This window comes from Poecile atricapillus, chromosome 1, assembly GCF_030490865.1.
Source record: "Poecile atricapillus isolate bPoeAtr1 chromosome 1, bPoeAtr1.hap1, whole genome shotgun sequence".
In the NCBI taxonomy this organism is placed as follows: Eukaryota; Metazoa; Chordata; class Aves; order Passeriformes; family Paridae; genus Poecile; species Poecile atricapillus.
In genome coordinates, this window is record NC_081249.1 from 134,830,929 (window position 1) to 134,858,614 (window position 27,686).

The window sequence follows — 27,686 nt, forward strand, 5'->3', positions numbered from 1 at the left end:
AACAAGGAATGCTTGAATATTGTCCACACATCAGGAGTAGTATGAAATATGTTTAGATGCTTTCCTATCTCAATCCCCTCATTCCCACTGAGCCCCAGCATTTCCCAGGAGGAAGGGCTGGCAGAAAATTCTAGCTGCTTCCTTGAGTTTGATTTAATTTCAAAAGTCCAGACAGTAAAAACCTGAATCAACCATATAGTGCCCTTGTTTTCCTTGTTTCTGAACAGAATAACCCATGTGCTGGGCACCACTGTATTCCAGCATGCAGAAGGGTCAGGCAGTGCTGGAGGCCAAAAGCAAAGTGGACGCTGAACTGAGGATATTTCTCTGTCAGGTACTAGGCATACACACTTCTAGATACAGTTATTTTATCTTTGGATGGTAAAGCCACACTGTTAGACCAGGAGGATGTAACCCATATGTACAATGAGCCAAGGACATCTGGGACTTAATTGTAGGATGTAATGTCAGCTTAACTCCCCCACTTTTGTCTTGGCATGTTCACACAAGGGTCAAGAACAGAATTTGGCTCTAAAGCATAATATTTATTTACTTCCTTTTCATCTCCCACTCCTTCTGCCTCTCTGTCTCCTGCTGCAGCTTCTGCTCTCTGCCTTGCTCCTATTTATTCCCAGTATCTGCACATTCTTTCTGCTTTTCCCTACTTTTCTCTCCTTGACGCATTCCCAGTAGCTTATCAGCCTTAAGTTTTCAACTTGCACCTTCTTCTTTGTTCTGTCCTTTTAAAGGATAGAAGAGTTACCACGGAAATTTTGTGTGTGTGTGTGTGTGTGTGTGTGTGTGTGTGTGTGTGTGTGTACAACCACCACAGTGTCCAGAGTGAACACCTGCTACATAATGATGGGATGAGTCCAGCTTCTGTATTATCAATGCAGGCTGCCTGCACATCCAGATTGATGTCACTGCACAGGGTCACGCACGTAAGGCCTTCTCTACCACCATGAGGAATTGAAATTTACTTTTCAAATAGATAAAATATAGCTTCTGCAGAACCTTGGTATATAATTTGTGCTACCACAGTATTGAGAATCGGATCACACTGCTGGAAACTATTAGCCACCTTCTGACCATATGTTAATGGCTAAATTAAAAGTAGCTCTCAAGTTTGTTCGGGGAGCCACTGAAGTTGGAGCTTTCTAAAGTATGCCTGAAGGATTTGAAAATCAAGTATCCTCTAGAGCAGGTCCCTACTCTGGGAGATTCTGGAGCTGGAGAAAATCTGGATAGATCTGTTGATGATGCATCTTTTGATGGAGAAGTGGGAAAATGGCTCTTTGGGCGGGCAGAGGGCAGAAGCTGTTCAACTGGGGAATGCGCTGGGAGCACTGGAGAGGGAATGAGAAACGGAGGAGTAGGGTGGGAGCAGGGAGTTACTGCTCTGTCTGAATGGAGCTCGTTTTTTGCTGTAATCAGAGGGATGGCCTCCCTCAGCCTCCTGCTATGAGAGGCATTTCACCTTCCTGTCCCTGCTGAAGATGCTGGACAGTAGAAGCCACTTACCTGATAACTGCTGCACTGAAGGCTGGTCATGTGTGCTTAATAACTGTGCCTGAATGGTTTCTACTACCCTCTTAAAGCGACGGCTTGGACCTGCGGGGAGAGAAGAGGCAGAAGTGGCTGTGAGAGCAATGGGAGCCAAGCCCACACACAAGGCTGCAGGGGAAGGACCACAAGCATCTCCCCTTCAGTCTTGCTCCCAGAAGTGTCCTGAGTGCGTGTCTGTCCTTCAGCCAAAGGGACTGTGGTGTGCTGGACTCAACAGGAAGAGGAATGGCTTTGGGGTTCCGTTTGTAAAGACAGAAAAGGTGAGGGGGTCTGTTTCTTCTGTTCTTTGTTGCAACCCCTGTAGGGGGCATGTGGCCACCCAGAAGAAAAGGGTGAGTGCATCTTCCTGTCAGAAGGAAGAAGCTATGGCCTCATAGTGCCCAGCTGAGACTCTGTGACTTTTCAGTGAGACAGGGAGCCAGTATCATGAGTTACACCAAAACTGGTGTGCAGAACAGCCATTTTAGCACTAATCATGGCAGTGCCAACTTCACCTCTTTGGGAATCTCCTTCCCTCCCTGCATTTCCATCACACATTTCTGTTCCTGATGTCCTCGCCCCCAACTGAATCTTCCCAAGGTTAAGCCAGCTATATTTTTATCTCTGGCAATGCAATTTGCAGGCCTCTATAATAAGCAAGGACCAAGCCAGCTCACACCCATTTTAGAGCTTTGCCATGATTACCTGATAAGAGTGTGAAAGTGACAGAATAGATCCCGTTCTCCTTTTGTGCCTCTCCCCCTTCTGTGTATGTTATGTCCACCTGGAACTTCACTGGCTTCTGGAAGACAGCAGGACCTCCTGTGGACTTATATTCTGCACGGAAACTTGTCTGTGAGATGACACTGTGACTGAGACTTGGGATCTGAAAGAGGTTGGTAGAAGCAGATAGTAGAACCAGTGCTAAAGGGAAAAAATCTGTAAAATTCTGTTTGTAACAACACACATTTCCAAATGAATAACATTTGCTACATTTGCTTCTGGTCTTGAGTTTGTAATGTACAGTGCTCTTGTGAAATCAGTAAGAGCATAGGCTGCAGAAGAATGCACTGCTGCCTACAGGACTGACTAAATTTAAGGGCTGAATAATGGTGGAATACCCAACACAGTTATGAATTTACATGTGTTGCTCAACTTCATACACTCAGTCTTTCTTTTCCTACTCATCCACCAGTTTTGAGAAATACCTTTTGCTGAGCAAAAAGTGGTATTAAGGGAGTGGGCAGAAAAGTCAGTGGGATATAAAACTGAATATTAAAACTGAATATTAAAAAGCACCTAAGTAGCCTGGTCTGGCTGATCCGGTCTTGAGCAGGAGACCTCCTGAAGGCCTTTCCAGCTTCAGTTGCTTGGTGATTCTATGATGTCAGATAGACATCAGGACTCTTAAAGTGCCTGGGATATCCACAGGGAAAGCATTCCTGCAAATAACTCACCCAAATGTCTATTAATATATAAAAGAACTCTGAGAAGCTTTGTGACATCATCCAACATCTGTATATTCAGAACTGTGGTGGAATTTCGTAACTTCCTAATTTTCAAGCAGTTACCTTTCACACTTTCCTCCAAAATTTAACAACATACTTGTATTCTATGTATTGCTTCATAAAGGACCAGATAAAAAAAAAAACCAAACCAAAAAAATTCTTGGAAATCTGGTCTCTAATCTCTAGGAGGAAAAATGAAGATGAGTTCTTTGAGAAGCTGACTTTCGGGGTTAATTAGCAGGTTATGACAATGCATTTAAGTTTGGATCTTGTTGTAAGAGACGATTCACTGGTTTTTGCACACAAATCCCTACATCACACCTAAACCAAATGCACAGGATCATCAGAATGACAGCAGAACACACTACACCACAATATAAACCCAAAAGCACAGCTAAATGCATGAAATTGATACAGTAACATGGCTGCTTATAACCAACGTGAGATGAATACCAGCATCTGATGCCCACTTACTCTGCCCACTTACTCTGCACTCCTTGTGTGCTTGTACAGTAACAAGGGTTATGGCTGATTTTTTTGAAGTTCATTGCAGAATCACAAAGACTAAAATGGAGTTCAGTATTTTGTGGGAAAAAAAAATCAATATAACAAACTATATAAAAAATTAAGTTTCCTTCTCTTAATTCTATTGGAAAAACTCTAATTATATTGTTGACTACCTTGAATTGAAAAACCTCTTAAATTACCTTTGCTGTGCTGACTTTTTCATCACTGCTACCTCTAGGTACTGAGAACAAGGACTTTCTACATGAAAAACAGACAATTTCCCTCTCATTTCTTAGGCTGTACACAAACCTCAACTGCAACAACTGAAAGTCTGGACACCAGAAGAAATCACCCTTCTTTCTGCCATATAGCACTGAAGTGGGGATTTAAATTAACAAATGCAGATGCAGGACAGACCTTTTGTCTGGCTGAAGTGGAGGGAATACCCATCAAAGGGAGACCCAATCTGCTGCCCAGCCAGTGACCGTAAGGCTGATTTGACAAAGCAGCAAATCACTGTCTTGATACTGTGCCAGCAGTGTGCTCCACTGCCATGGCATTCCAAACTCTGGCAACCTGGAGGCCTTGCCAAGAAGGCTGAAATCTTTTCTCACCTTAGAGAGCAATATCTACAGTTAGTAATTCACACACAGTCCAGTGCAGGCCATGTAAATTAAATCCAGAGAGGATCCTTCGGAAGGAGCAGAGGCCCTGTTCAGTAACATTTGGCACATGGAGTCCTGGAATGACCAGAGAGGGATGCCTCCAAGAGGCAGCTGGGGTGACTCACCGAGAGGAAAGCGTGGACTATATCAGCTTTAATGGAGCTTAGTGGTTTGTCCTTGATGACCACAAAAATCTGTTCTTCTTTCTCCAAGTTGATGAAGTTACCGAACCAGGATTTTTTGGCAAGCCTGATGTAATGAAAAGAAAGAGATGTTTAAAATATGGAACACTATTTCTTATTACCTGCATGCTCTTAGCTAGAAAAAATATTAAAAAACACACAAAAAAGTTTTGATGACACGCCAGATGTGATGGTATTGCTACTACTAAGTGGGAAACAGTATCAGAGAACATCCAGTATGACATTTCACTTGGTGAAAGCCGATGAAATGACAGACCACGCAGCCTTAGTCTGGCAGCACGTGTCACCAACAATGAAAAATCAGGAGCAATGGTAACTCTTCTGACTGAGCCAACATACCAAAGAATACTGCATATATAACATACATATAAATCAGGGGACACATTTCTGGTTCGTCCCCAGGGATCAGTTTCTTATGACAACATGCAGATCCTGGCAACATAAAGATTTAAGTCCTTCCAACCCAATTTCAACTCCTTTAGTATTACAGGACTTGGAAAGATGCTTTTCTGAAGGTAACCTGTACAATCACAAGACCTTGCTTTTTAAAGCAAGCTGTTGATTTCACTGGAGCTCCAATCTACCAGTGAGTGAAATCCACAATTACACAAGGCCAGGACAAAGACTGTCCCGTTCATTAGACCCATTCAGGGTGTCTACACAGTGTGTGAACTCTGGCCAGCCTACAAAGGAATGAATTTTCAGTATTAAGAAAGGAGATAACAACATGCAAGACACAATTCAGGCCTTCCACTGACAGAAGTCCAGCTCCTCTGTTTGTTCCAGCATCAGATGGTGGTTTCATCATAAAATGAAAGCACTCTATTTTTTCACAGTGATTATAAACAGTTTGATTTTGATTATTATTTAACCATTTCAATCCACTTCACTGGCATTGGCTTTTAAGTTAAACAGGCTAAATGAAGAATGCAGGGACATGAATGTTAATGAGAAACACCATCCAGAACCTGGAAGTAGCATTTCTGACAAGTGTGGTTTTGAGAGGAGAAAAGTGGCTGTCAGCCATGAGACACAGCCAAAGACTTGCCTGACCAAACTAAACCCAGGGAAAATCACACTTAAATCAGCCATATTCTAGTAGGGAAGAATTCAGCATAAAAATGTCAGAAATTAAAAGAGCTGCCACCAAGAGACTGTCTTTTTCCCCCTCTACATCATATTTTATAACACCAAATCCACTTTTCAGTATGGCAAACGAGGGTGGGCATTCACCCCTCAGTGGAGGAAGACAGTTTCTCCAGACAAGGAGAGCCATCTGCAGAAGGGATTACTACACATCAGTTTTCCAATACACAGCTGGAGCAAGTTGCTAGTAACCTCACTTTCTGTGGCAAAGTGAGGGAGAGGAAGTACAAAGGCTGAGAGAGACAGGAGCAAACTAAGAAACTAATTTGAAGTCTAGGCCTTCAGGATAAAGAACAAAGCTTGACCTCAGCAGTGTCCAGCAATTTGCACTCGTTCCCCATCCCAGAGTGTCCCATGAATCATTCAGCTGTGGGCCCACTGCCCATTTAATGCACACAGCAGAAAGACCACAACTGGAAGACCGCTCATCTGGGCAAATAATGATTTGCTTCATTTACTGCAGGCAACCAAAAATAAGAGTGCAGAAAGATTCACTTGCAATTTGGTAAAACAGTGCCCCCCACTCAATTAAAGTGGGCTGGAAAACTGTCACTCCCTAAAATATTCATAGGCAGCTGTAACTAAGCCAGTGAGCCAGAGATTAGCATAGGGAGCAGTAAAGAGAAAGGGCCTCTCATTTAAATGGTCGTTAAGGAGCCAGGGTTAGAGTGAGAAAGAAAATTACATACTAATTAGCTCATGTGTCTCTCACACACCACAACAACTCTGCAAGCCCCTGGAGAGCTGGGGAAATAGCTCCCTGCATGTAAGGGGTCTGTGCTCATTAGTAAATTAGCACCTGGTTATCCATCTAAAATGGCTGCTTGTCATAGGCTTGGATGTATCATCATCTGAACCAGGGGTGGCTGCATGGACTCCAGGGGCCAAGGAGAAGCATGGGCCTGGAAAAGTGTGCTTATTTAATTGCAGATCTGCCATCTTAAAATATGGCTTTTCATTTTTGTATTTTCATTAATGGTTTTGCTGGCCCTTCATTTATAGGTCTCTTAACAAGCACAGGTAACAAGGGCCCAGAGCATACAGAGTTTTTCTCCTGTTCAATATTGTCTGGAGTCTCCAGAATCCATCTGGGCTCTTTTCCTCAGTGAGGTTATCACCAGTAATAGTGAGTCTGGAAGATTCACTGCTAGCCTGGGCTATGCTCCAGCTTGTAAATCATTTAAATTCACTAAAATAATTTTGCTGGTGTCACATAAGATGGAATAGACGTCAGTGCCGTCTCCTGTTTCTGTAATAAGCAGAATCAAGACACAGCACACACACACTGGCTTTTCTCCCCAAAACTGGCAGAACTAGCTGTACTCATACACCTAGGTAATAGACCCACTGCGAAGAGGGGACACCTTTGGAGTAAAATTACACAATAAAGGCTTTTCTCCTCTTAGAGGGCATTAAGTGCTACTAACTTCGGTTAAAATATGAATCCTCAGCATCCTGAATGGCACGCTATGACACCTCTTCCGATCAAGCTGTAAACACTACAAAATGTACTTAAAATTAAGAATCTTCTCTTACCAAGGCAAACTTCTTAAGGGAGGAGTGAGATAGGAGAAGTGGGGGAGGCTGGGTATGTAGATTACACTAGGGAATCCAATCAGGTGTCCAGTTGATGAAAAAAGCCAAGAAATTAGCACGAAAATAGAGGCTGATGCTTTATTACTTCACACCAGAATTTCTCACTCCTATAATGCTGCCCTTTTCCTACTTTTGGAGTGTCTGACAACGTAGCCTTCTGTGTTCCCTCTCCGTCTCTGAGCACACAGATCAGTAACCTCCAGAGGTTTACCTGCCTGGCATAAATAGCAGCATTTTTACTCAAGCAAACAGAGCTTAGTAGGTTTAAACCAGCTGGAGCTAAGTCTCTTTAAATGTCATCCCTAACACATTTTCTAGAGCTTTTTCACATGAGAAAGAACAGCATTACCCAGACATGTCAAAGTGTATTACCTAATCATCAGGTTTGTTAAATGAATGGCAGGCACTGCTGCACCAGACAGAGCTAGGACATGTATTTATCACTCAACTCATGAGGTCAATACAGCTCTTGATAAGGATATCTTATTTCTTACAGAAAAGAAGAAAATATGGCAAAAAATAAGACATGTGGAAGTGGGCACTGAGCAACAGACATCTATCATTAAAATATAATCTAGTTCATTATTTTTTATGACTTTTATTATGTTTACTGCAGGGTGAAGCCCAATCGAACTCATTAATTTGGCAATTATACAGAAAAAGAAAAGAGGGCCTTAGGCTTTGACTTGCATCCAAACTGCCTCAAATGACAGGCACTACTTCTTTCCACCAGCTTTTAAAGAGTGAGTGGGAAGCAGGGAAGGCAATAAATTAACAGCAAAACTTCCACCAACATACATGCAATGAAGAGAAGAAATTTGATTCTAAAGGTTTTCTGTTTTAATGGCTCTAAAACATGTGAGATGAGAGTATTGTATATTTCTGTGATAATGATGTGCCAATTTTATGGAATTCTCTCTTGCCTCTCTATCAGTAATTGCTCAAAAGTGTTGAAAACAGTACATTCCATTTTTCTTCCTGGATACCTTTATTAATCCCTACTTCTCCCTCTCCTGAAGTCTTTATCCCTCTCCAATCTGCACTATTACACAGAGAGTGCCCATCTCACACCAGATAAAAGCCAGGTCTGTGGCAGGTTGTGAAGACAATACCATTGTCACCAATTAGAAAACTTTAAGCTCAAAATTCCCACCCAAGACTCATGAATATTTCATACAAGTCTCTTAACAAGAGGCCAAATTGCCTTGGTTGGCAGGCTAAGTCTATGGGCATTGGGTGCACAAACACAAGCTGTGAAAATCAAAAGGAATAATTTGGCATCTGTTGCGTATTAGGAAGTGTTTGGAGCAGCACTCTGGCAGGGACTTCCAAACCTGCCATGCAGTGATGCACATTTGTGCAGTGAAATGGTTGAAATGTATACTGACTTTTAGGAATGAGCCCGGTGAACATGAAACAGCTTCTCCATGTCCCAGTACTGCTGCCTAGAATTAACACTGCACTGGCTCTCACAGCCAAAGATCCCTCTGAATTATCATAGCACAGCCTCCTGCATGCTATCCTGAGGATGCAAACTCTCCTGTACTAAAAGGAAGACTTTTTGGTACACAGTTAGTGCCAGTGTAAGCCACTGATTAGCCTCTCCAGTCCCAAAGAGTGATCTACTTGACACCCAAATGAATGAAGAGGGAAGAAACATGTTACAAACTCAGCAAATTCAGCAAGCCATGAGAAAATGGGGTGGTTACTGGGAGACTGTTTCATCACCTGTTGACCCCACTGCCATCACTGAGGTATAGATTTTATGCAGAGTCCTCATCAAAAGAATCATTTCACATCTCTATCCCACCCACAGGACAACAGGTTACAAACAGATACTGATCCAGAACAGAAATATGTCAGCTTATGACATTCAGGTCAGGAAATGACACTGGTATTTGGTGGAGAAAAAGGCAAAGCACTTACTCTGGGGATGATTCTGGGGTTAAATTAGACATCTCTTCTGGTGTAGGTACTGCTCATGCACGGACAGCCAAAGAGAGGGAAGGAGAAAAGAAATTTGATGATTCAGTACACCTTCCATTTTCTGCTTGACACCAATGAAACAGTTCTGCTCTCGCTTGCATTTGCCCATTGCCCAATTAGCCTCTGCAGGCTAGTTCTGACATCTGAATGCTGGTCATATGTCTCTAGATCTCTGCAGCTAATCAAGTGCTCCATTTCCAGGCTCACTCTACCCTTCCTTAGATCATTAGGTAATCTTGCACTGGCTTCAATGGTTTTTGGTTCAGACCCAAAAACACTGTGCCAATGCAACTGCTTTGCAATTGCTTCACAGCCCAGCTGGATGCAGCTCAGTCACTGCTGCAATTCTCTGCAGTTCTCTGGCCACCTCAGAGACAATGGCACCAACCATCACAGTTCAAAATGGAACTATTCCATGGCTGTAATCCTCCTTTCCTGTAGGATCATGTCCCGGTACCCTGTAAAACCACCGGGTTGGGAGAGCTGCTGCTGACATTCAAGGATAAGGCATGTGACTTTGGGTGCCCTTTGCTGGCATGCAAAAAAGCCACCTGGAGCCTGAGGAAGAAAATTTTGCACATCTCAATACACTAGAGACTTAGAAAACTGAAGTAGGCCAGCATATATGAAACCAGTGATTGTATTAAGGAGATTTTTGCACCAATTACCAAAGGAGGCAAAAAAAGGCATTAACCAAGATCAAAAAAGCTGTGCTTCAGAAGGACAATTTCAGCCTATTGCCTCTGGCTGTCTTTCAGCATCAGGCTCAGCCTGTGGCTGTGGAGAGGCAGTGGAGCACAGCCACAGGGGAAATGGCTGAGCCCTAGGTTCACTTGCAAAGCAAGTGAAGAAACTGAAGACAGATTTTCTTGCAGTCTAAGAGCCACAACAGGGATAGTAAGAGCTGCATGGATGGAGTGTGAAGTGGGCTCAGGAGATGCTGTTGGAGCAGGTGCAGTGGCACGACAGAGCCTGCTCACATGCGGGTTAGGGCTTGGCCGACGTTATCACTCTCATTTTCCACACCAGTATTCACTCCTTGGTACACAGAATTTGCAGAGCCACAGACAGGTATGAAATTCCTGCTGAACATTTGCCCAACTCAGAACCACCCTGTATGTCTGGGTGAGTACTCACCTTGTAATTTCCGACGATGGAAGCGAGGAGACCCCAGGAAACTATTCTTGATGGAGTTGAGCCGTGTCCTCCAAGGCATTCCTCCAATGCTGGGGCTGGATGGTGGTGTTGGGTTGGGTGTGCCTGCTGGGCTCTCCTTTGGCGTATGAACAGGTGTCCCCTTGGGGGTAGGGAGGGGACTTCCCCTTGGAGAGGGGTGAGGGGTGACCTGTATGATGGGGATAGATTTGGTGCTTGGGTCAGTACTAGAAGGGAGCAATCTAACAGGAGACATAGGGTTGGTCTGCACTTTAGGAACAGCCAGCTGTGGGTTAAAGCCGGCAGCAGGCGAGCGGCCCTGAGCATTCTGCACAGGGTTGTTCTGGGAAGAGGGGGCGCTGGTATTGCTGGCAGGGAGTGGGTTGGATTTAGTAGACTGGAGTGGTTTTTCAGCCAATTTGCTCTTGGATGGCAAAGTCTGCGTCTTTGGGTTGGGCTGAAGTGCTGGCTTTGGTTGGAGTACATGTCCAGGCCTGGAGGCGTTCCTACAAGCATCAGGGTCCAAGGAGACTTGGGGTCGGGGAGAGAAAGGGAGGTCGGAGGTCTGAGGGGGGATGAAGAACTTTCTGATAGGCTACGAGACAGACGCAGAGTGTCCATGCACATCAAAAACAGTGAAATACGCAAAGAGCGGGCGAGCAGAGAAAGGAAAGTCAGAATAAAATCCATCCGAGTCACAAAGATGCACCATGTCACAAGGAGACACAGGAGATGGAGGTGAAGGGGTAGTGGGGGGGAGGGATTTTGCAAAGAAACGAAAACAAACAAACAAACAAAAAACAAAAAAAAGACATGCAGTTAGCTGGGAACACAGCATATTCAACAACAGCAGCAGCGGCAGCAGCAAGAACAACAGTGTCATAACAGGCTTCATCATATTAACCAACCACGTGTCAGCAAAGGAAAACAACAGAAAGAAAAGTACAAGAAAGGAACAAAGAAAAAAAAAAAAAAAAGAAAAAGAAAAAAAGAAAAAAAAAAAGAAAGTAACCAAGAAAAAAAGAAGAGAGAAATGCCATCTCTCTGGGATTGTTCTGATTGCCCTGCAGTGAGAGAAGCACGATGCTGTAGGGAGGTGAGGAAGGGGAAGAAGAACCACTCAAGCCACAGACAAATTGAGATGTGCCAAGAACGGGACCACCTCTTTCCGCTCCATGTGCCCATATGCAAACCCAGTAGAGAGATGAGACTCAGAACAGGTGTGTGATACACACAGAGTGGCAGGGGATACACACAGTTACCGCACACACCAGTCAGAACCTCTTTCCTTCCTCTTTACCCCTGGCTGGGTAATGCACCAGTTGCAGCCACCCATTGCAGAAAGAGGGGGAAAAGGGAGAGTGATGCCACCTGGGCACCCTCTCTCCTCCCCTAATCTGTAAGGTTAAATTGCTCAGCCTTCACTTGGAAGCTTCAGACCACACAACACCACAAGAAATATATGAACTCAGATTGGTGTTTGATTTTTTAAACTGCTACAGCAAAAGCTTCAGTGAGGTCTGGTAAATTTATTTATCTGAGAAGAGATGGTACTTTCCATCAGACTTTATGCTTCTCCTCCAACATCCCTCACTGCATTGAAGGATAGCTTGATAATTGGAATTTCTGTCATAGAGTCTCAGCAATAAGTCTCAGCATTAAGTCCCAAGTCTAAGAAGAGGGTGGGGGGAGCCGTTGTTTTGTAAGACACAGTTTAAAAAGAAAAAAGACAAGCAAAGTTCATAATCCCTCACTGAGGTATCAAAATGGGATTATGATTTTTTTTTTTCCCAAACTGGAACATTTACATGTATTAAGAGGTATTTTGGGAAACCATCCATACTTTGACAGCAAACAGCAATAGACAGACTTGGAAGGGTAGAAGCCTTTTTAGGGATATTAGGAAGCTAAAAATCACATTTAAAACAAACAAAAAATGTCCTTACAAGTCATTGCAACTACCACCTTAGATTACAAGTACTGCAATAATTGTAAAAATAGAAATCACTACTCAAGATGTTCAGCTTTGGTCTACTCTTAGATTCTGATTTCTACAAAGTTCTTACCTATGAAAAATTACACCATCACCGTTATTATTATCCATTCTTGACACCTAAAAGCCATAATCAAGAACTAACCAGACATACCAGGTACATGTAAGCTTGCCTCAAATCTCAGTCCCAGGTAAACACACTACGAGTTTCCTTCCTGGGTGTAATGGATTAGCACAATGTTGCCATATTTAAAAAAACTGTAGAAATGTATTTAATACTTATGTCTTTAAATTGTTTGCATCAAAGTTTTGTAATTACTTCAAAGAACTTAGGGTTAGGCCACCAAAATTAAAGGAAAATCAGTACATCAAAATATCTGTATTAATATTAGGATTGTAAAGTTAAACTTAAGTCTGCCATGTTGCTAAATTCTCATTGTCAATGAGCAAGGAAGGGGAAAAGATGAGGAAAGTGGTTAATTTGTGGAAGTCACCATCAGCATCTGACTATTAATTATTTGCAAATGACACCAATGGATAAAACTCAAAGTGTTAATTGCAAATGTTTCCTTGCAATTTTCCTATCTTACATGTATGATGGTTTAAGAAGCAGATTTGAAAGAAATAAAGTAAGATTCAACTCCCTCTCAAGCCATTAAGAATCTGAAGAGGCACCCTTAATTATCACATATTTAATAATGAAATGAAGAACAAGATTAGGTCTCGATTTCAGCTGGTGCAATGTGGAACACCATTAGCAAGATCTTGAGAAATCTGAGAGCTCTTATTTGCTGCTGAATTTAATTCCTCATAGAACTGAACCTAAGCAGTGCAAAAAGTAAAAAAGTGTATTTGTTTTTTAAAGTATGTTCTCTTTCAATAATCTACGGTGCTATCAGAAGCATAGGTAAGGATGTTTAAAAAAATATGATTTTTATTCCAACATTTCCTTTTAAGCCTCAAATGTGACCTGCCTTAATAGCACTATGATCTGCTGAAAATGACACCTGATTTCAAAATCCCTTTGAAGATTATTTAATCAACTGTCTATTAAGTAATGGTAAGATACAGTGAATATGGGACAGATCTTGTCAAACTTATTCTTTGATGCTGTCCTACTGAGATGTCAGAAGTTGATCCCAAGAGATCAATTAATGAAATCAAGATTTAGGTTTGCTTCATTGGTTGCTTATTTTGTGCACAAAACTGTTCCCATGCTCTTTTCCAGTACATTTTGCAGTGGCATAAGAGTTCTCAGATCTCTGCTCCATTCCACTGGCAACCAGAAGCCTCAGTTCAGAAAGAAGGAAATGGATCTTCACTGGTCCCTAGGACTTTAAAGACCTAGAGGAGACCACAAGAACACTTATGCCAGTTTCAAAATGGGATAACAATTGGCAGGAGCCCAAAATAGGTTTCAGAAATGAATTCAATCAAGCAAAGTGCTGGAAGCTTTACTAGACTATAAATTTAGAGCTGACAGTGTGTCTTTATTCACATGAATTACACAGAATCTTAGGGTGGAACTGCAATTTCAAATACTTGGAATACTGATGTTATCTTCATATAACTAAGAGTAGATCCATAGATGTATCCATACCCTATTACTTGGACTATATCAATTTCTAACAGGGGATATCATCTTCTCATGGAGTCATGGGAAGTATGAAGAAATCCTCCAAAGACTCTGGGCCTGACATTTAGGTAACGTGAACTGTCACAGCCCAATAGCCTTTTTGATGAGGTCTAGACTTTTGTTAGGCACTGCAGTCTTAAAGTGACTTAGCTGACCTTTTCAAGCACTAGAAATACTCACTTTTATCCCTAAAGAAGTTAACAAGAAGATGGGAGCCTCTGTCATTGCATTAGAAACCATTTCAACTTCACAACAAATGTACTATCAAGTATGTGTTGTACTGGCTGAGTATCAGTATTGAGCATCAGTATTTAGTTGACTGCATGCTTAAAAAGGGCAAGTGAAAGTACCTTATTTATAGGGATTTGAATGTTCTTTACTCATCCTAGTCTGTCAGCTTCTTGTTTTCCTTTTAAATTCGCTAGCCCTCAAATTTCTGTAATATATTTTCTCTGACTTCCTAATACGAGCTATTCTGAGGCAAACAGAAGATAACCAGCACGTTTTGGTGCTTTACTGTGACCTAATTGAAGGCAGCTGTGAAATGGTTCCTGATCATTTGGTCTGAAACCAGGCTGTATGGAAACCTCAGCTGGATATGGAGTGTTTAATCATAGCAATGTTATTCTGTGTGCTTATGAGGCTGAAAAAGGGCAGGGACACAGTGAGATCCCTGCTAACAGTGCAGGGAACATCTATGAGAAATTCTCCACTTGCATTTGCAAGTAACATTTCCCTCACCACCCATGAAAATTTACAAGCTGCCAAGGAAAAGCAAAACATCCCAGCTAAGAGCCACAGCTCTGGCGCAACAGATGTCGAAAAGCATCAAGCATGTGTGAGTGGATTGGACCAACAGATCTTGAAGCAGCAGCACTTACCCTTGGACTGCTGAGAGGACTGGTGGAGAGCCCAGACGATGCTCCGCTGATTGACCGAGACCTGAATGGACACAACAAGGAAAACATCCCTCAGAAAACTCAGACAAGTAATAACCCTGAACACCAGCCACCACAGGCACAGGCATGAAGTGAGGAGGAGGAGGGAGGCTGTCACAGGAAAAGGACATAACTCTTTCCTTCTCTTTCCTTTCACTATTGTCATGTTTTTCAGTTGTCCCCCCCTCAATTCAAAAAAATGCTGTTGCTCAGGGAGAATACTAGAATCCCTTTTGATTAAGGCAGTTGCTACTTTCTTTTTGGTCATCAAGCACATGGAAGCTATAAGGTCTGCTCTGTGCAAGTTGAACAGCTCAGTTCAAAAGGATGGTGAAGACATTCATACCTGTTCTGAGAATTCTGTTTTGCACAGTGCTGGCGGTTACAAAATGAGACTTTCTCTGTCACAAGCAACATGGAAAAATACCATGTGTACAAGGCACAATGGCAGGGAGCTCTTCCAGGTAATAATTAAAACCCCAAGTCCCCTTGACTCAAGCACACAATCATTTCTTACATGATGACTTCCCACTGAAATTAAAGATTGCATTGGCTTAGCCCTTTCCAGCTTCTCATTGATGGATCTCACATCTTTGCTCTCCAGTGAGACTTCTTGCTGCTGCATTAAGCAAGCCAGGTTTTCTCTGTGGATAACGAGTTTTGCTTTTGATGATGACTTTACTAATATCAAAATTACAGCTCAGGTGCCCTCAGAATGAGGCCAGTCAAGGGAGAGTGAACTGTCCTATCTGCTGACAAGGTCATCTATACTGTTAATGGTCTTATGCTCTCCAGCAAAGGCTGCCTATGAAAAATGTCAGCTGCTGACAATAAAATGTGCAAATGTGCTATGCTAAACATGGTGGAAAAGCAGACAGGCCAGACTGCACAAACATTTCAGCAGAGGAAGTTTCTAGGAGGAGGGCTGCCCTGCAGAAAAAAACCCCACACCTTACATGTGCCTGTACATGAGTGGGCCCCAGAGGCAGCTGCTTTCTATCCTTTTAAATAGAAAGTTGTCTTGAAGACTGAAACCTCTTACAGGAGAGAATTTGGCTAAGAAGCTATTTGTTCAACAGCCACCATGCAGCAATATGTCAATACAGCAAACCTAACAATGTTTTCTACCTATAATAACCTACCTATAACAAGAGCCATAAGAGCAATTACTTGCCTTCAGGTAACAAACATGAAAAGGTGAAATTCCTGTAGAAAACTGAATGCATGTGTGTATGTGTTTTTATATGTGTCTGCCTGTGTTTATACACATATACATTAATAATTGATATAGGTCAGATACCTGATGTCAACTTATACATAAGAATATAAACCAAATTTAGACTATAACCTGTATCAGTTTACTCTCTTCTGCTGTTGTAGAATAAAACAAAAAAAAAAAAAGGTCTCTAAAATGGTCTCACAGACATATATTATTAAACAAATTTGAGTAGTAGAATTCTTTAAAAAAAGTGAACTGCAGAAGTGGAAATATTTCTAAGGAAAGAGAAAGCTACAAGTGAACACAATGACAGGTTCTGTTTTCTCGACTTGTATCCTCTGTCCTGATGGTTTTCTTTGTATCCCGTTGCAGTTCGTCCATCACACTGAGTAGGTGAAAACCAGAAGCTCTCTCACAGCACCTTTTTTTTGGCCAGATTTAATCTCAATTGGCACCATGAAAATCTGGGGCACTCATTCTATGCAGAAAATCCCACTGAGTTTTTTTTCTTGTACCCTGATGCAATCTGCCCATCATAGTGCACCAGCAAAAACTAGAAGCTCACTCTTGGCATTATTTCACACTAGATTAAGCCTAAATTCGTACCATCAAGATCTGGGGCACTCATAAAGGTTTATGCAGATAATTTTAAAGGAAGAACTGTCTGCTCCACTTTTGAAAGACTACTGTATGTGCCTTTCCTACAAGTGAAGTAGCTGACTGCAACACAGATGTGTTGTGCAGATGGGAAGCCCATTTAGTTAAAATGTTCCTTGCATGAATCATCAGGAAAAGCTTCTTCCAAAGCGTGAATTACAAGAGGCTATAGATTATTTTGCACAAATGTGGAAGGCATTCAGGTGCCCAGAGATGCAGTTAAACACCAGCTTAGACTTAAAGGAGATGTTCCCACCAACTCTAAATGGTGGTGGGAAAGTCCTCTCTGACACTCACCTGAATTCCAGGACACTTGATTAAAAGTTCCCCTCTGCTATTTCCTTTTTGTAATCAGGTGTTTCCAACAGCCCTGAATTTTCCCTTCCCAATCCCATTGCCTCTTATTTTTTTACAGAAATGATCACATACATGTAGGGCAGAATATGGAAGTCCCCACCTCCCAACTACCCATTCTTTATGGAAAGCATTATTTGAAAAACAGTTGTTGTGTGCTGTGCTTTCATCCAGCCTAGGAGCCTGAGGCAGGGGACATAAGAGAGAGTTAGTATGAAATCCTCCTGGAAATGCATTCAGCATCCACATGATTGCTATTGAGCAAGATTTATTTCTGGTGCTGATTTACATGCAAAATACGTAAGAAGTAAAGTAGGCCCTTATAGCAAGCTTCAGTTTGTCCACACTGGAAATTGTATATAGGAGCAGTGGAAAGAGTTTGAAGAAGCCTGTGTTCAATTTAAGTGTCGGGGTGAAAAGAGAGCTGTGCATTTTCAAAATTCTTCCTCCTCTACCAGAAAGTGGTGGTATGGGATATGACACCAAGACTGAGGAGAATTTCCTTGCATCTTCCTCAATTTAACAAATCTCCCATAATTTACCTTGACAAATGGGACGTGATTCTCAAGCTGGCTGTAAAAACTCAGTACCGTGCCCTACTATGTGGTTCTGTACTCCAGAACAAAAAGGGCTAACAAGCAAAAATGACAGATTTGTCCCTCTCATCAAGATCATTTCAGCTGAGCAATGCTGTAATTGAGTTTGTAAAAAAAAAACAACCACATGCACTGCTCCTGTATCTCAGAGTCAGGTGGACAGAACTGGGACAGGGCCAAAAGAAAGGAATGAAAATGTTGCACTATGCTGAAATGCTGTAATGAAAGAACAGGAATTTCAATTTCTAGCCCTCTCACCAGAAAATGAAATTTTGAGGCCCTACAGTCAACATTAGTACGGCAGACTTACGTCTTATGTGTGGAAAGAGGTACGACATCATCTCCATGGCTATGAGATGAATATATATTTAGTGGGAAGTATTTACTAGTGAGTAACCTCCTAAGAGTCTTTACAGGCATTAAATGTTACTGGAAGTATAAAATCTATAATTATTCCAATAACTTAATACTAAATGCAACAATCCAGGAAACTCTGAACACCGCGTGTGACTCATTTTTGTGACTCTGTGTTTTGCATTCATGTATGCTTGTGCACTAACTCAATGGAAATCATCAAAAGGTTGTTGGAAATACAAGCAGGAAAGACAGTGCAGTTGCTCAGATAAAGAGCATTCCCTCAAACACAACTGCCAGATTTAGAGACCCAAGAGGAAACTCTTTAGTCCCTTACAAAGTGACAGAGCTGTTTTAACAAGCCTAGAGGGAGGAATTCAAAAACCCCAAAACATAAGGGAGGCAGACCCAGGTTTAGGAGGGGGAAGATGCAGAGGGCACTCCAAACATAAGGTGGACACTGAGATCATTGCAGGCTATTCCTTCCATTCCATAGACTGACAATAACCTGGAGACAGCTGAGCTATGAAAGAGAGTCAAAGGACTGAAACAAAATGTGCATGTGTGGGCTGTAGTTTGTAGCTGTGATGATTTTATAACTTATTCAATCTATTTGATAATTCCAAGTATCAAAGTTAAAAGGTCCTTAATTTTAAAGTAATTTTTCACTCATTTTAGCCAGCTGCTGTCAAGAGGAAGCTGTGTGAGGCCAAATTCACATCAGACCAGTGCTCCCTTACTGGTGAAACTGAGGGGCTTGAATCCAGTTTCCAGCTGGTTTCAGAGAATGCAGAACCCCCTGAGAGGTGCAGGGCGGAAGCCTGACACTGCTGAGGTGCAGACAGAGAGGAACAGGAGACAGGAGAGTGCAGCTGTCCTGGTAACTCCACCACATATGTAACACATGTGCAGAGCATCTCTCCAATGCCCTTCTCTCAGAGCAGTTCCCAAATGCTTTAAATAGTGCCCCTGCTCGGACACACCAGTAGAACATAAAAGCTTCACAGCATGAATTTAACATTTTGATCAGATTTGGCATTTGTTTATTCTTTGAATAACCATCTCCTAGAACTTTTTCTTACAATCCAAGGCGAGTTTGGTACCTTGTTGCAGTCCCAACAGAATTTGCTTTCATAGCACAGTTTTACCAGGATGCTGAAAACAGCCTCTAAGCTGGTCAAGCTGGAGCCATGCTTCCAAGAAGGGGAGCCTGCAGCATGCATGCAGCGTGCAGTGATGCATCAGACTTGTGTCCCTGGGTGAAATGCCTTAGAAATTGTGAATTGGTTTGATTCCATGTGTGGTTTTGGAAGTCATTCCAGAAAATATTCAACCAACTTCTTATTTGCTTCAAGCATGAATTGGCTGGAATTTGATACTCCTCTTTCCTTGCTCACTCAAAACCAAAAAAATTTAAACTGAAACTTCAGGGTATGAGACCCCTGACAATGACCTGAATTAACATGCAATAGATGAGCAGTCAGGCTGTGTTAAATTTCACCACTCTTACTTTTGGGTGCCTGAAAGGTACAAACTGTGCTTCCTCACTCCCTGATTCAGGGAATATGTATAGAGCACCTTGGATGTTCCACTGTCTTACAGTCCCAGCCATGCAAATAACACTGTGACAGCTCCTACTGGGAATACTCATGCTTGAGTCAGAAGGTCTGCTCATGGTAATAACCACTTGTAAGATGAAGCCTTACAGAGAGTGCAGAGGAAGGAGTGCAGGTGTTGGTAACACACCTCTTCCTCCTTTCAGTCCATACAGAAGGTGATATTGAACAGCACCACCCTCCTTAATTGGCCAATTATACTAAAGTTCCATTTATAAATGGTTCAGAAACAATTAACAGATATTGAAGCACGCTGCAAACACGAAAAGTACTTGTTACTGGTGCTAATTAGCTTTCTCAATATGTACCCTCTCAAGAAGTTTTTACTGTAGTCTGTAATGATCTATTACAATGGTTTCATTAAATCATTTATTAATATAATATTCTCCTTAAGTATTTATAAATGGAACTTCAATTTGAAGTGTGTTTGCATTCTTAGCTGTACCTATACTGCCTTTATTGAAAACACAGAGCTTTGAAGATATATCTGTCTCTAGGGCCATCTGTTCACCTCTTAAGAAAACATATTCTAACAAGAGAGGGAATACTCAGCATTTTTTAATAACATGGATGGGATTCAGTTTCATTAAAAAAAAAAAAAAAAAAAAAAAAAAAAAGAAGAAAACTGGATAAATTAGGATCTAAATTAACTGGAAAATACCAAACAGGTACAAAACAGAGAATGGGTTTCATTCTCAGAAAGTGTCTGGTATCTGCACAGTGTCTGAGGATAGTTCTCTGTGCCCACAGACATTGAAATAGAGGGATAAAGAAGAGAACAAAAAAAGAACCCAAAAGTAAATTATATGGAGTGTGACTCCAACATAAAAGCACACAAACACACACAAAAGCACCAAAAATGCTTCTTCCCACATCTCTCTCTCTCTCTCCCTCCCTGCTGTAAAGCCTCAGTCACTTAAGTGTGTAAGCCTGTATTGTATTTGGAAATTGCAAATGAAAAGTTTCTCTACAAAATTACAACAGGTCCCGCAACAGGAATAATCCAAAACTAGAGCTTACCCCAATGGATCAGCACTCGCCATCCTCGGAAAGGGAAAATAAAGAGAGAGGGAGAGAGAGAAAGAAAGAGAGAGGGGTGTGGAGGCAGGTGGAGAGAAGAGTAGGAAAAGCAGAGTGAAATACTGTTCGGAGAGCTGAAAGGTCATAATCATTGCCACCGGTGCCTAAGTCTTTCCAGAGACCAGGAACACTAGGGGGACAGTTTCATTGACCAGAAAACAACTTTTGTCCCACTCACATATTGCAAACACATCCAACTTTGTCACTAGGGAACATGGAGAGGCACATACTAAGGCTGCAAAAAAAAAATTCCCAGCCAAATCCGAATTAAAGCAGTCAGCAGAGCAATGGGGTTCATACTTCATGCTGCATTTCTTCTCTGCCTCTTACATAAGGCACAGTTATATCACACTGATATCCAGGAAATTGTTCTTTTTGTCCCCAGTTTGTTCAGTGCAGTGTCCCTCTGTCCCCCAAGCTGGTCTGGTAAGAAGTACTTTTATTTTTGCCACGAATGAACTGTGAAATGTATTGGTTATTAAAGCGTGCATTTCTGAGCCAGCTTGGGAGCCCAGGGTACAAGATTGTAGCTCAAGCTGTGAATCTGCTTTGATACTGCCTTATTAGTCATGATGGTCTTATAGTCAGGAATTCAGATCAGCTAGAACGTACCAGCTCAGCAACCCAGCACTTATCTCTGTGGATGCCATCTTGTGCTCCAGGATCTCATTTTTCATTTAAAATAAATTCAGTCTCTGGGTCTTGTAGGTTGCAAAGGAAATCTTTCAAATGTGAATGGAGAATAAATCAATGCTGTGCTGAAAAGAGTCTGAAAAAGCAGTTCTAAAAGCAGACTGAATCTCTGGCACATTGACTTTGAAGGCTAGTGACAATTGAAAACTTCAGTATTCTTAATTTTTATCTACTAACCAAAGCATTCAAAATGAAAATAGAATAGTCAGGTTATTAAGTTTTCAGGGGTGCAGGTTAGCAAACTCAGGAAAGTGTCACCACCTTTTCACATTAACAAAGATTAGATTAGAAATAAAAAAACAGTTTGGTGTTATTAAGCCAAATTATTTTCAAGTTGGATGCAACACTTTTTTTCCTCTCTGTCACCTTCTCTCTCTCATTCTCTCCATTTTCAATAAGAGGCTCCCAAGCTGCCAGAGCTACCTCTGGCTGGGTGAGGAAAATCCATTCGCCACAAGACAGAAATGCCAAATTTAATATATGCCCAGTAGATTTCACAGTTTACTGCTCAGTGCAACTAGCCATGCCTCCAGTTACATCAACATTGCAAGTGCTGGGCTGAGCCACCAAGGCAGTTTTGAGAACAGTTAAAATGAAAATGCAGTCAGAATAGGACAAAAAGGCTGTTGTGCTATGCATTGATAGAGAAGTGGAAAGAAGCATTACAGTAAGTTCTTTTTCATGTGTTTGAGTGACACTCCATTTATATTTCAGCCTGTGGAGTGCAAATTTGGGTAACAGCTAATTCATATATATACACAAATATATGTATATATTTAGGAACAAATGCTGTCCTCAATTGTACCTGTACCAGTCTATCTACAGTGATGTAACTGAGAAGAGCAAATTGACACCCATTGTATATACTGGAACCTGTGTGTATATTTATACAGAAAATACACCCATTTTCAAACATGCAGAATAGTAAAATGTAAATAGAATGGGTGCAAGAAGGTTCAATAATGTTTCTTTCAAGTCATTTTCCCAACAGGGAAGGCACTGAAGAGGTTAACAAAGAGAATGGAAAGCAAATTGACAATAGGGTAAAGAAAAGGGGAAATGAGGTTTAAAAAAAATGAACAATCCCAGGACACAATAGACCCAGAAGCGCAGACATGTGCATTCCCTATAATACTGAAGCAAGTGAACTACGGAGCTGCAGCAACCCAGATACAGAAGAAGAGAAGCACTGAAAGAGGGGGTGAAAGAAAGTCAGAAAGAAAAAGAAAAAGAAAGGGACAGTGGCCTCAGCTACTAAGACAACCATGTGCATCTAGAGGGAAGGGACCCTTAAAGATGCAGTATTCCTTTAAAAAAGGTATCATAAAATTGGACAGTTAAACACTGAACAAAAATTTAATGGCCACCCTGATTATGTGACCCCATTTTGCTGGGGTCCTCTTTGCTGACTATCCCTTCCTTTCATGTGGTTGTGTGGGCAGATCTAGAATCCAGGTTCTCTCACATTCCCACCACTGAGGTCCTTCATTTGAACTCTTAGAAGTGGAAGGGAGGTAAGATCACAGCAAGGGTGCTCCTCAAAAATTCAGCCTGGTCCTTGAATAAGCAGGACTGTGGGTGATCCTCAGGAAGTGCTCTAACCTTCTCCTCCTGTTGTCTGAAAAATACCACCTTTGAGAGGGAACACAAAATGCTTATGTGGATTTAAGAAATTCCCATGGAAGATACTGAGGTGTCACTTCTTCTGCTCCTAACACAGTTGTAGCAGCTGCCAGAGAAGGACAGAGGGACAAGGAATGGTGCTCAGAACATCTGCTGAAAAACGCCTCTCCTGTCACAGATAAAACTTCTGCATCACTTATACTGGACCTAATTCCTAATTACTAAGAAAAAGCTCACCTTTGGAGTAACTTTAGACTAACTTTCAATGCAAGAAGTGCCACATGTTCAAGAACAGAACTTACATATAGGGAGTATCAGAGAAAGGAACAGGAATTTCCATGTCCATGCTAACAGTCCAGGAAAGCCCAGCCACTAAAGGCTGTATAACCACTACTTCTTCATGGCTGTGGAACTACAAAGTTGCTAACAATTCAGGTCCAATCCAATGCTTGTTGGTATTTTGGCATCTTAGAGAAGGTGCTTTACACACCACATGAGGCACAATCTCTCCTGCAGATGCACAATGTTCCTCACTGCAGCAGGTTCAGGACTTGAAGCACTGACCACAAAAGACTGTCTCAGACTGCAAAAGGCCAAAACAGTCCCTCACACATCCTGTAAATCTCCTGAGGCTTAAAGGCCACCTTTATCTCTATATAGAAAGATTTCTGTAGAAAGGGGAAATGGAAAGAAGAATGGTTTGCCAAGTCCATTGGTTCCTTTAAGGAAGCCATTGCTTCTCCCTTTCTGAATCACATGCCACACTCGTAACCTTTGGGTAAGCTAAGTGTTTGTCCAAAATGTGTAAGGATTACATTTTGATGAAGAATTATCATTTGGGATGCCAATTTTCAACAAAGAGAAAAATTCTTTTCCTCTGAGACCAAAATATTAGAAACAACATGTACACTAAAAACCTTCCATTGTTGGGAGTTACCCTTTCTGTTTTTCTTCAGCATCTGTCACTTGAACTGCTAGATTAGGATCATCCTCCAAAAACCCTGTTTTCAATCACGTTTTCCTCTTATGTCCTCTGAGTAGTCTTAAAGAGTTTGTCTCTTACCAAAGGTCCTTAATATTTTGTCTATCAGACTGAATTTCCAAAGATTCCTACCACAGTTGTCACTCACTCAGTTGTGCTGCTGTTTCTAATGCTGGGAATGGAACATTCTGGGCTTTCCTAGTGTTTTATATTCCAATCCTTCCCAAAGAAGTATTACACAAATACATCCTCTACCTGGGTAGAACTTCAACTCATGGCAGAACTGAACCAGAAATAGCAGTAGGATGAAATTTTAGTGGGGAAACCATTGGTACAGTCCCAGGCTGCATTGGGGATAGCCTCAAATGAATGGTACTGTACAAAAACATACATAGTGTGGAGCTGTAAATATCCCACCCTCTTTGCTTCTCTCTAAAGAGAAAAGAGAGAACAGCTCTGTCCCCACACAGAGAAGGTAAGTACTGCATCTTTAAGGTCTCAGCAGTGAGGTAGAGGAGAGGAACATATTGTCAGTGTTTATACCTTTCTTCTTTGTTGAATTTGGGATTGGCTTCAGAGATATCCAGGCTTTTACTGAACATTGTTTTACTATGGCAGGAACAAAGCGAGAAAACACAGTTACTAGTGTGGACATTTTTATAAAAGAGAGTCACCTGTAGCAATGCTGGACACCCAGCCCCCCCAACCCATCCTCCCCTTTTTAAGCAATGCTCTGAAAAACCTTTCTTTAACTTTACAGTCATGGCTCACACCTACATAGTGCTGGAGTTCATGGTCTTCCCCTGACTTCTGAGGTCTAATATGACTTCCCCCATGCATACTTGTAAACTTTGCTCTCCTTTATCCAATTTAAAACCCAGGTACCACCTACTTTGTCACAGTGTCCAGGGAAAACAGAACATGCCTGAAGGCATTAATTGAAAATCATTCATTACTCACGACTTTTCCAGAAGACCTCAACACTAAGCATGCTTTCAGAAAAGGTTAGAATCAGACCATAGAGCCTCTAAGAGGAACAGTAATCCATTTTGTATCCTAATTTGTAGGGTCCATTACCACTTAACTTCCAACTCTCTTCCCTATATTCAGTGTATAGAGAAATGCCCTTCCTTCTCTTCTTGGGTCGGAATCCCTGCAGCTTAGAAGTGAAATTCCCTGTGCTTTGCTAAAAGGGTAGCTCTCTGCAATATATTTCACTGGTAATATGCTTTCCTCTTTCACAGAATGCTGCTTCCTAATGTTAGCTGATCTCTCATGCAAGCTCTCCACTTCAAAAACTAGAAGAAAATGAATAGTTAATGAAGCCCATTTTAGAATGGTTTTTGGACTCTCACAGCAAAACTGCTGAAAATTTCTGGCATATTCCCGCTGGATTCTAGCTCCCATGGAATTCTTCCTAATCTGTGTGATTTTAGCACAAGGGACAAATTAGCTGATGTTAAACTAAGCTCAGAACCTACCTCTTTTCTTTTGACATTTCAAGGAAATACCAGATAGTCTGAGAGGTGGGGATACCAGAACAGCAGAAGTAATTAAGGCATAATTATGAACCCGTTTAGTTGACAACTAGCAGGGAAACCCAAGAATTAACAAAACTTAGTCACCAGTTTTAGAGGGGCTAGAGTTTGTGCATACCAACTTTGCCATTTACAAAGATCCATTGGAGAACACCTGGAGAGGTTGGCACAAACATTTCACAGAGCCTGTAAGCTCTTTTGTGTGTTTCCCTTGTCCATTATTCAAAACCAAGTCACTGAAGGACTGTTTTTCACTTAATACTTTCTCAACCTGCAGGGCTGGAGGCCGCCAAGTTTCAAATTTAAGTGGAAAGATATGCCCTAACAAGCCAAGACCAAACACTTGTAGGGTCCCCACATGGTTACCAAAAGCACAGATCATGATACAAACATGTAAACCCGAGGATGTAACATAAATCCTCTTTATGCAAGCAAACATCTGTTTACTACTGGGAAAGAGGACAGTAGGAATAAATCTCACAAGACACTTGGGTGTGTTTTGCCCACTGGTTAGAAATATATCTTTGCCAACTCAAAGAAGAAGCAGTGGCACTGTGTCTCCAGATGTTTATACAAGTCATCTGTGTCTGAACAGGAGACCTGATTCGATGGTCAATCTTCCTAGTATTTTAAGATAAAAGCACTAAATTGCTGCCTCTTGAGATTAAAAAAAAAGTATTTCTTAAAAAAGCACTGGGGTTCTAAACCCTGCTGCTGTAAAACCCACTGTCAGTGGGTCATTTAATGGACTATTATATGCAACTAGCCATTAAAAATCCCCACTCTTGGTGGAAGGCACTTGTCACTTTGTTACTGACTATTCTGACAGATGGGGCCCCATCAGCAATGCATTGTCCCCAGACACTCCCCATGCAGTGGGGTTCGTTAATGAAGCCAGTTTGAGTTATAAACGACTGTGCTGCCAGCAACACAAAATGTGTCGTTGTCATCTCTGGATGTGGATGGGATGAATTATGGAAGCTCACACGTGGAGTAAAATAACATCTTCCCTTTAACCCCTTCGAAAACAAGCACTACCGTGCCTATTATCATCAATCATGGTGTTATTACATCCCTTTCTTCATGCTTAATCACACTTTTATGTCTATTCTTGACTTGTGGTATGCATTGCCCCATATCTCTTTTGTGCCTGCAGGTTTTGTTTCCTCCTTAAGCCAAAGCCCTTTTTTACTGCTGTGCAGCCTGGATATATCTCTGCTCTGAACTTATCCCAGATCTTTAGACTTCCTCATGTGCAGAATCAACAGAGACATTCAAAAGCAAAAGAAATACTTTGGGTAGCAAGACATAGTTCTGCCTCTTCAGGCTTCTGAATCCAAAGTCAAAGTTCAGAGCTGGAAGAAAAGGCTTCAGCTCTCAGAAAATGTTGTGATCGATTTAACACCTCCTGTTTATTCCATCCAGTTGGACGCTCCTTGTGAAAGAGCCCTGGGGTGGGGGAAAGTGATAAGGCATATCTCTGCCTGGCTCTGGAGCCTCATGTCACATGCATCTCCCAGCAGCAGAGTACACACTGCAGGTGGAACAAGGAGTCAGTGTTGTGCCCATTCTTACTCCTTTGAGGCCTGTTAGGAACACTGAGCACACCCTGTCCTGAACACTTCCTTCACCCACACCTCACACCAAATCACGTATTTGAGACAGGTTTCCAACCTACAATATGTCAAGAAGTCTTTATGGCAGTCTCAAGGCCACATATCCAGTCTGAAACAAGTCCTAGCAGATTCTGGAAATCACCAGTCTTTCTTCACTGCAGATAGAACTGTAACAATCGCCAGAAAAGGTTTCCAGCAATTCTAGGGGCCTCTGGAATATCTATGAAATTATTTCATGCTCTTCTCCCCGTTCTCAGTCAACAAAGGGAGCTTCTGGGCACAGCAGGCTTTTTTTTTTGTTTTGTTTTTTTAACAGATCTTAAGAGCTGAACAAATAAAAAATTATGGCAAAACTGAAACAGAAGTTACAGCAGCATCATCATCATTCATATATGGGAAGTGTTCTTTTATACTGATTGATTAATCCAAGTATGAAACCAAATGAATGTGCTTCCCTTAGGCTAGTCATAGGGACTGAGG

General features: G+C 41.7%; 1 protein-coding gene across 2 annotated transcripts in view; it reads right to left on the bottom strand.

The window, feature by feature from the left end:
* The window catches only part of BRSK2 (BR serine/threonine kinase 2), a 301,162-nt gene that overhangs the window by 18,336 nt on the left and 255,140 nt on the right, over positions 1–27,686 (bottom strand). For both annotated transcript variants that reach the window (XM_058863406.1, XM_058863412.1), the window contains exons 13-18: positions 14,822–14,882; positions 10,294–10,501; positions 9,097–9,145; positions 4,351–4,474; positions 2,251–2,431; positions 1,522–1,611 (exon numbers count right to left, since the gene is read on the bottom strand). In XM_058863406.1, coding sequence (XP_058719389.1) covers positions 1,522–1,611; positions 2,251–2,431; positions 4,351–4,474; positions 9,097–9,145; positions 10,294–10,501; positions 14,822–14,882 — 713 coding nt within the window. The remainder of the gene's footprint in view (positions 1–1,521; positions 1,612–2,250; positions 2,432–4,350; positions 4,475–9,096; positions 9,146–10,293; positions 10,502–14,821; positions 14,883–27,686) is intronic.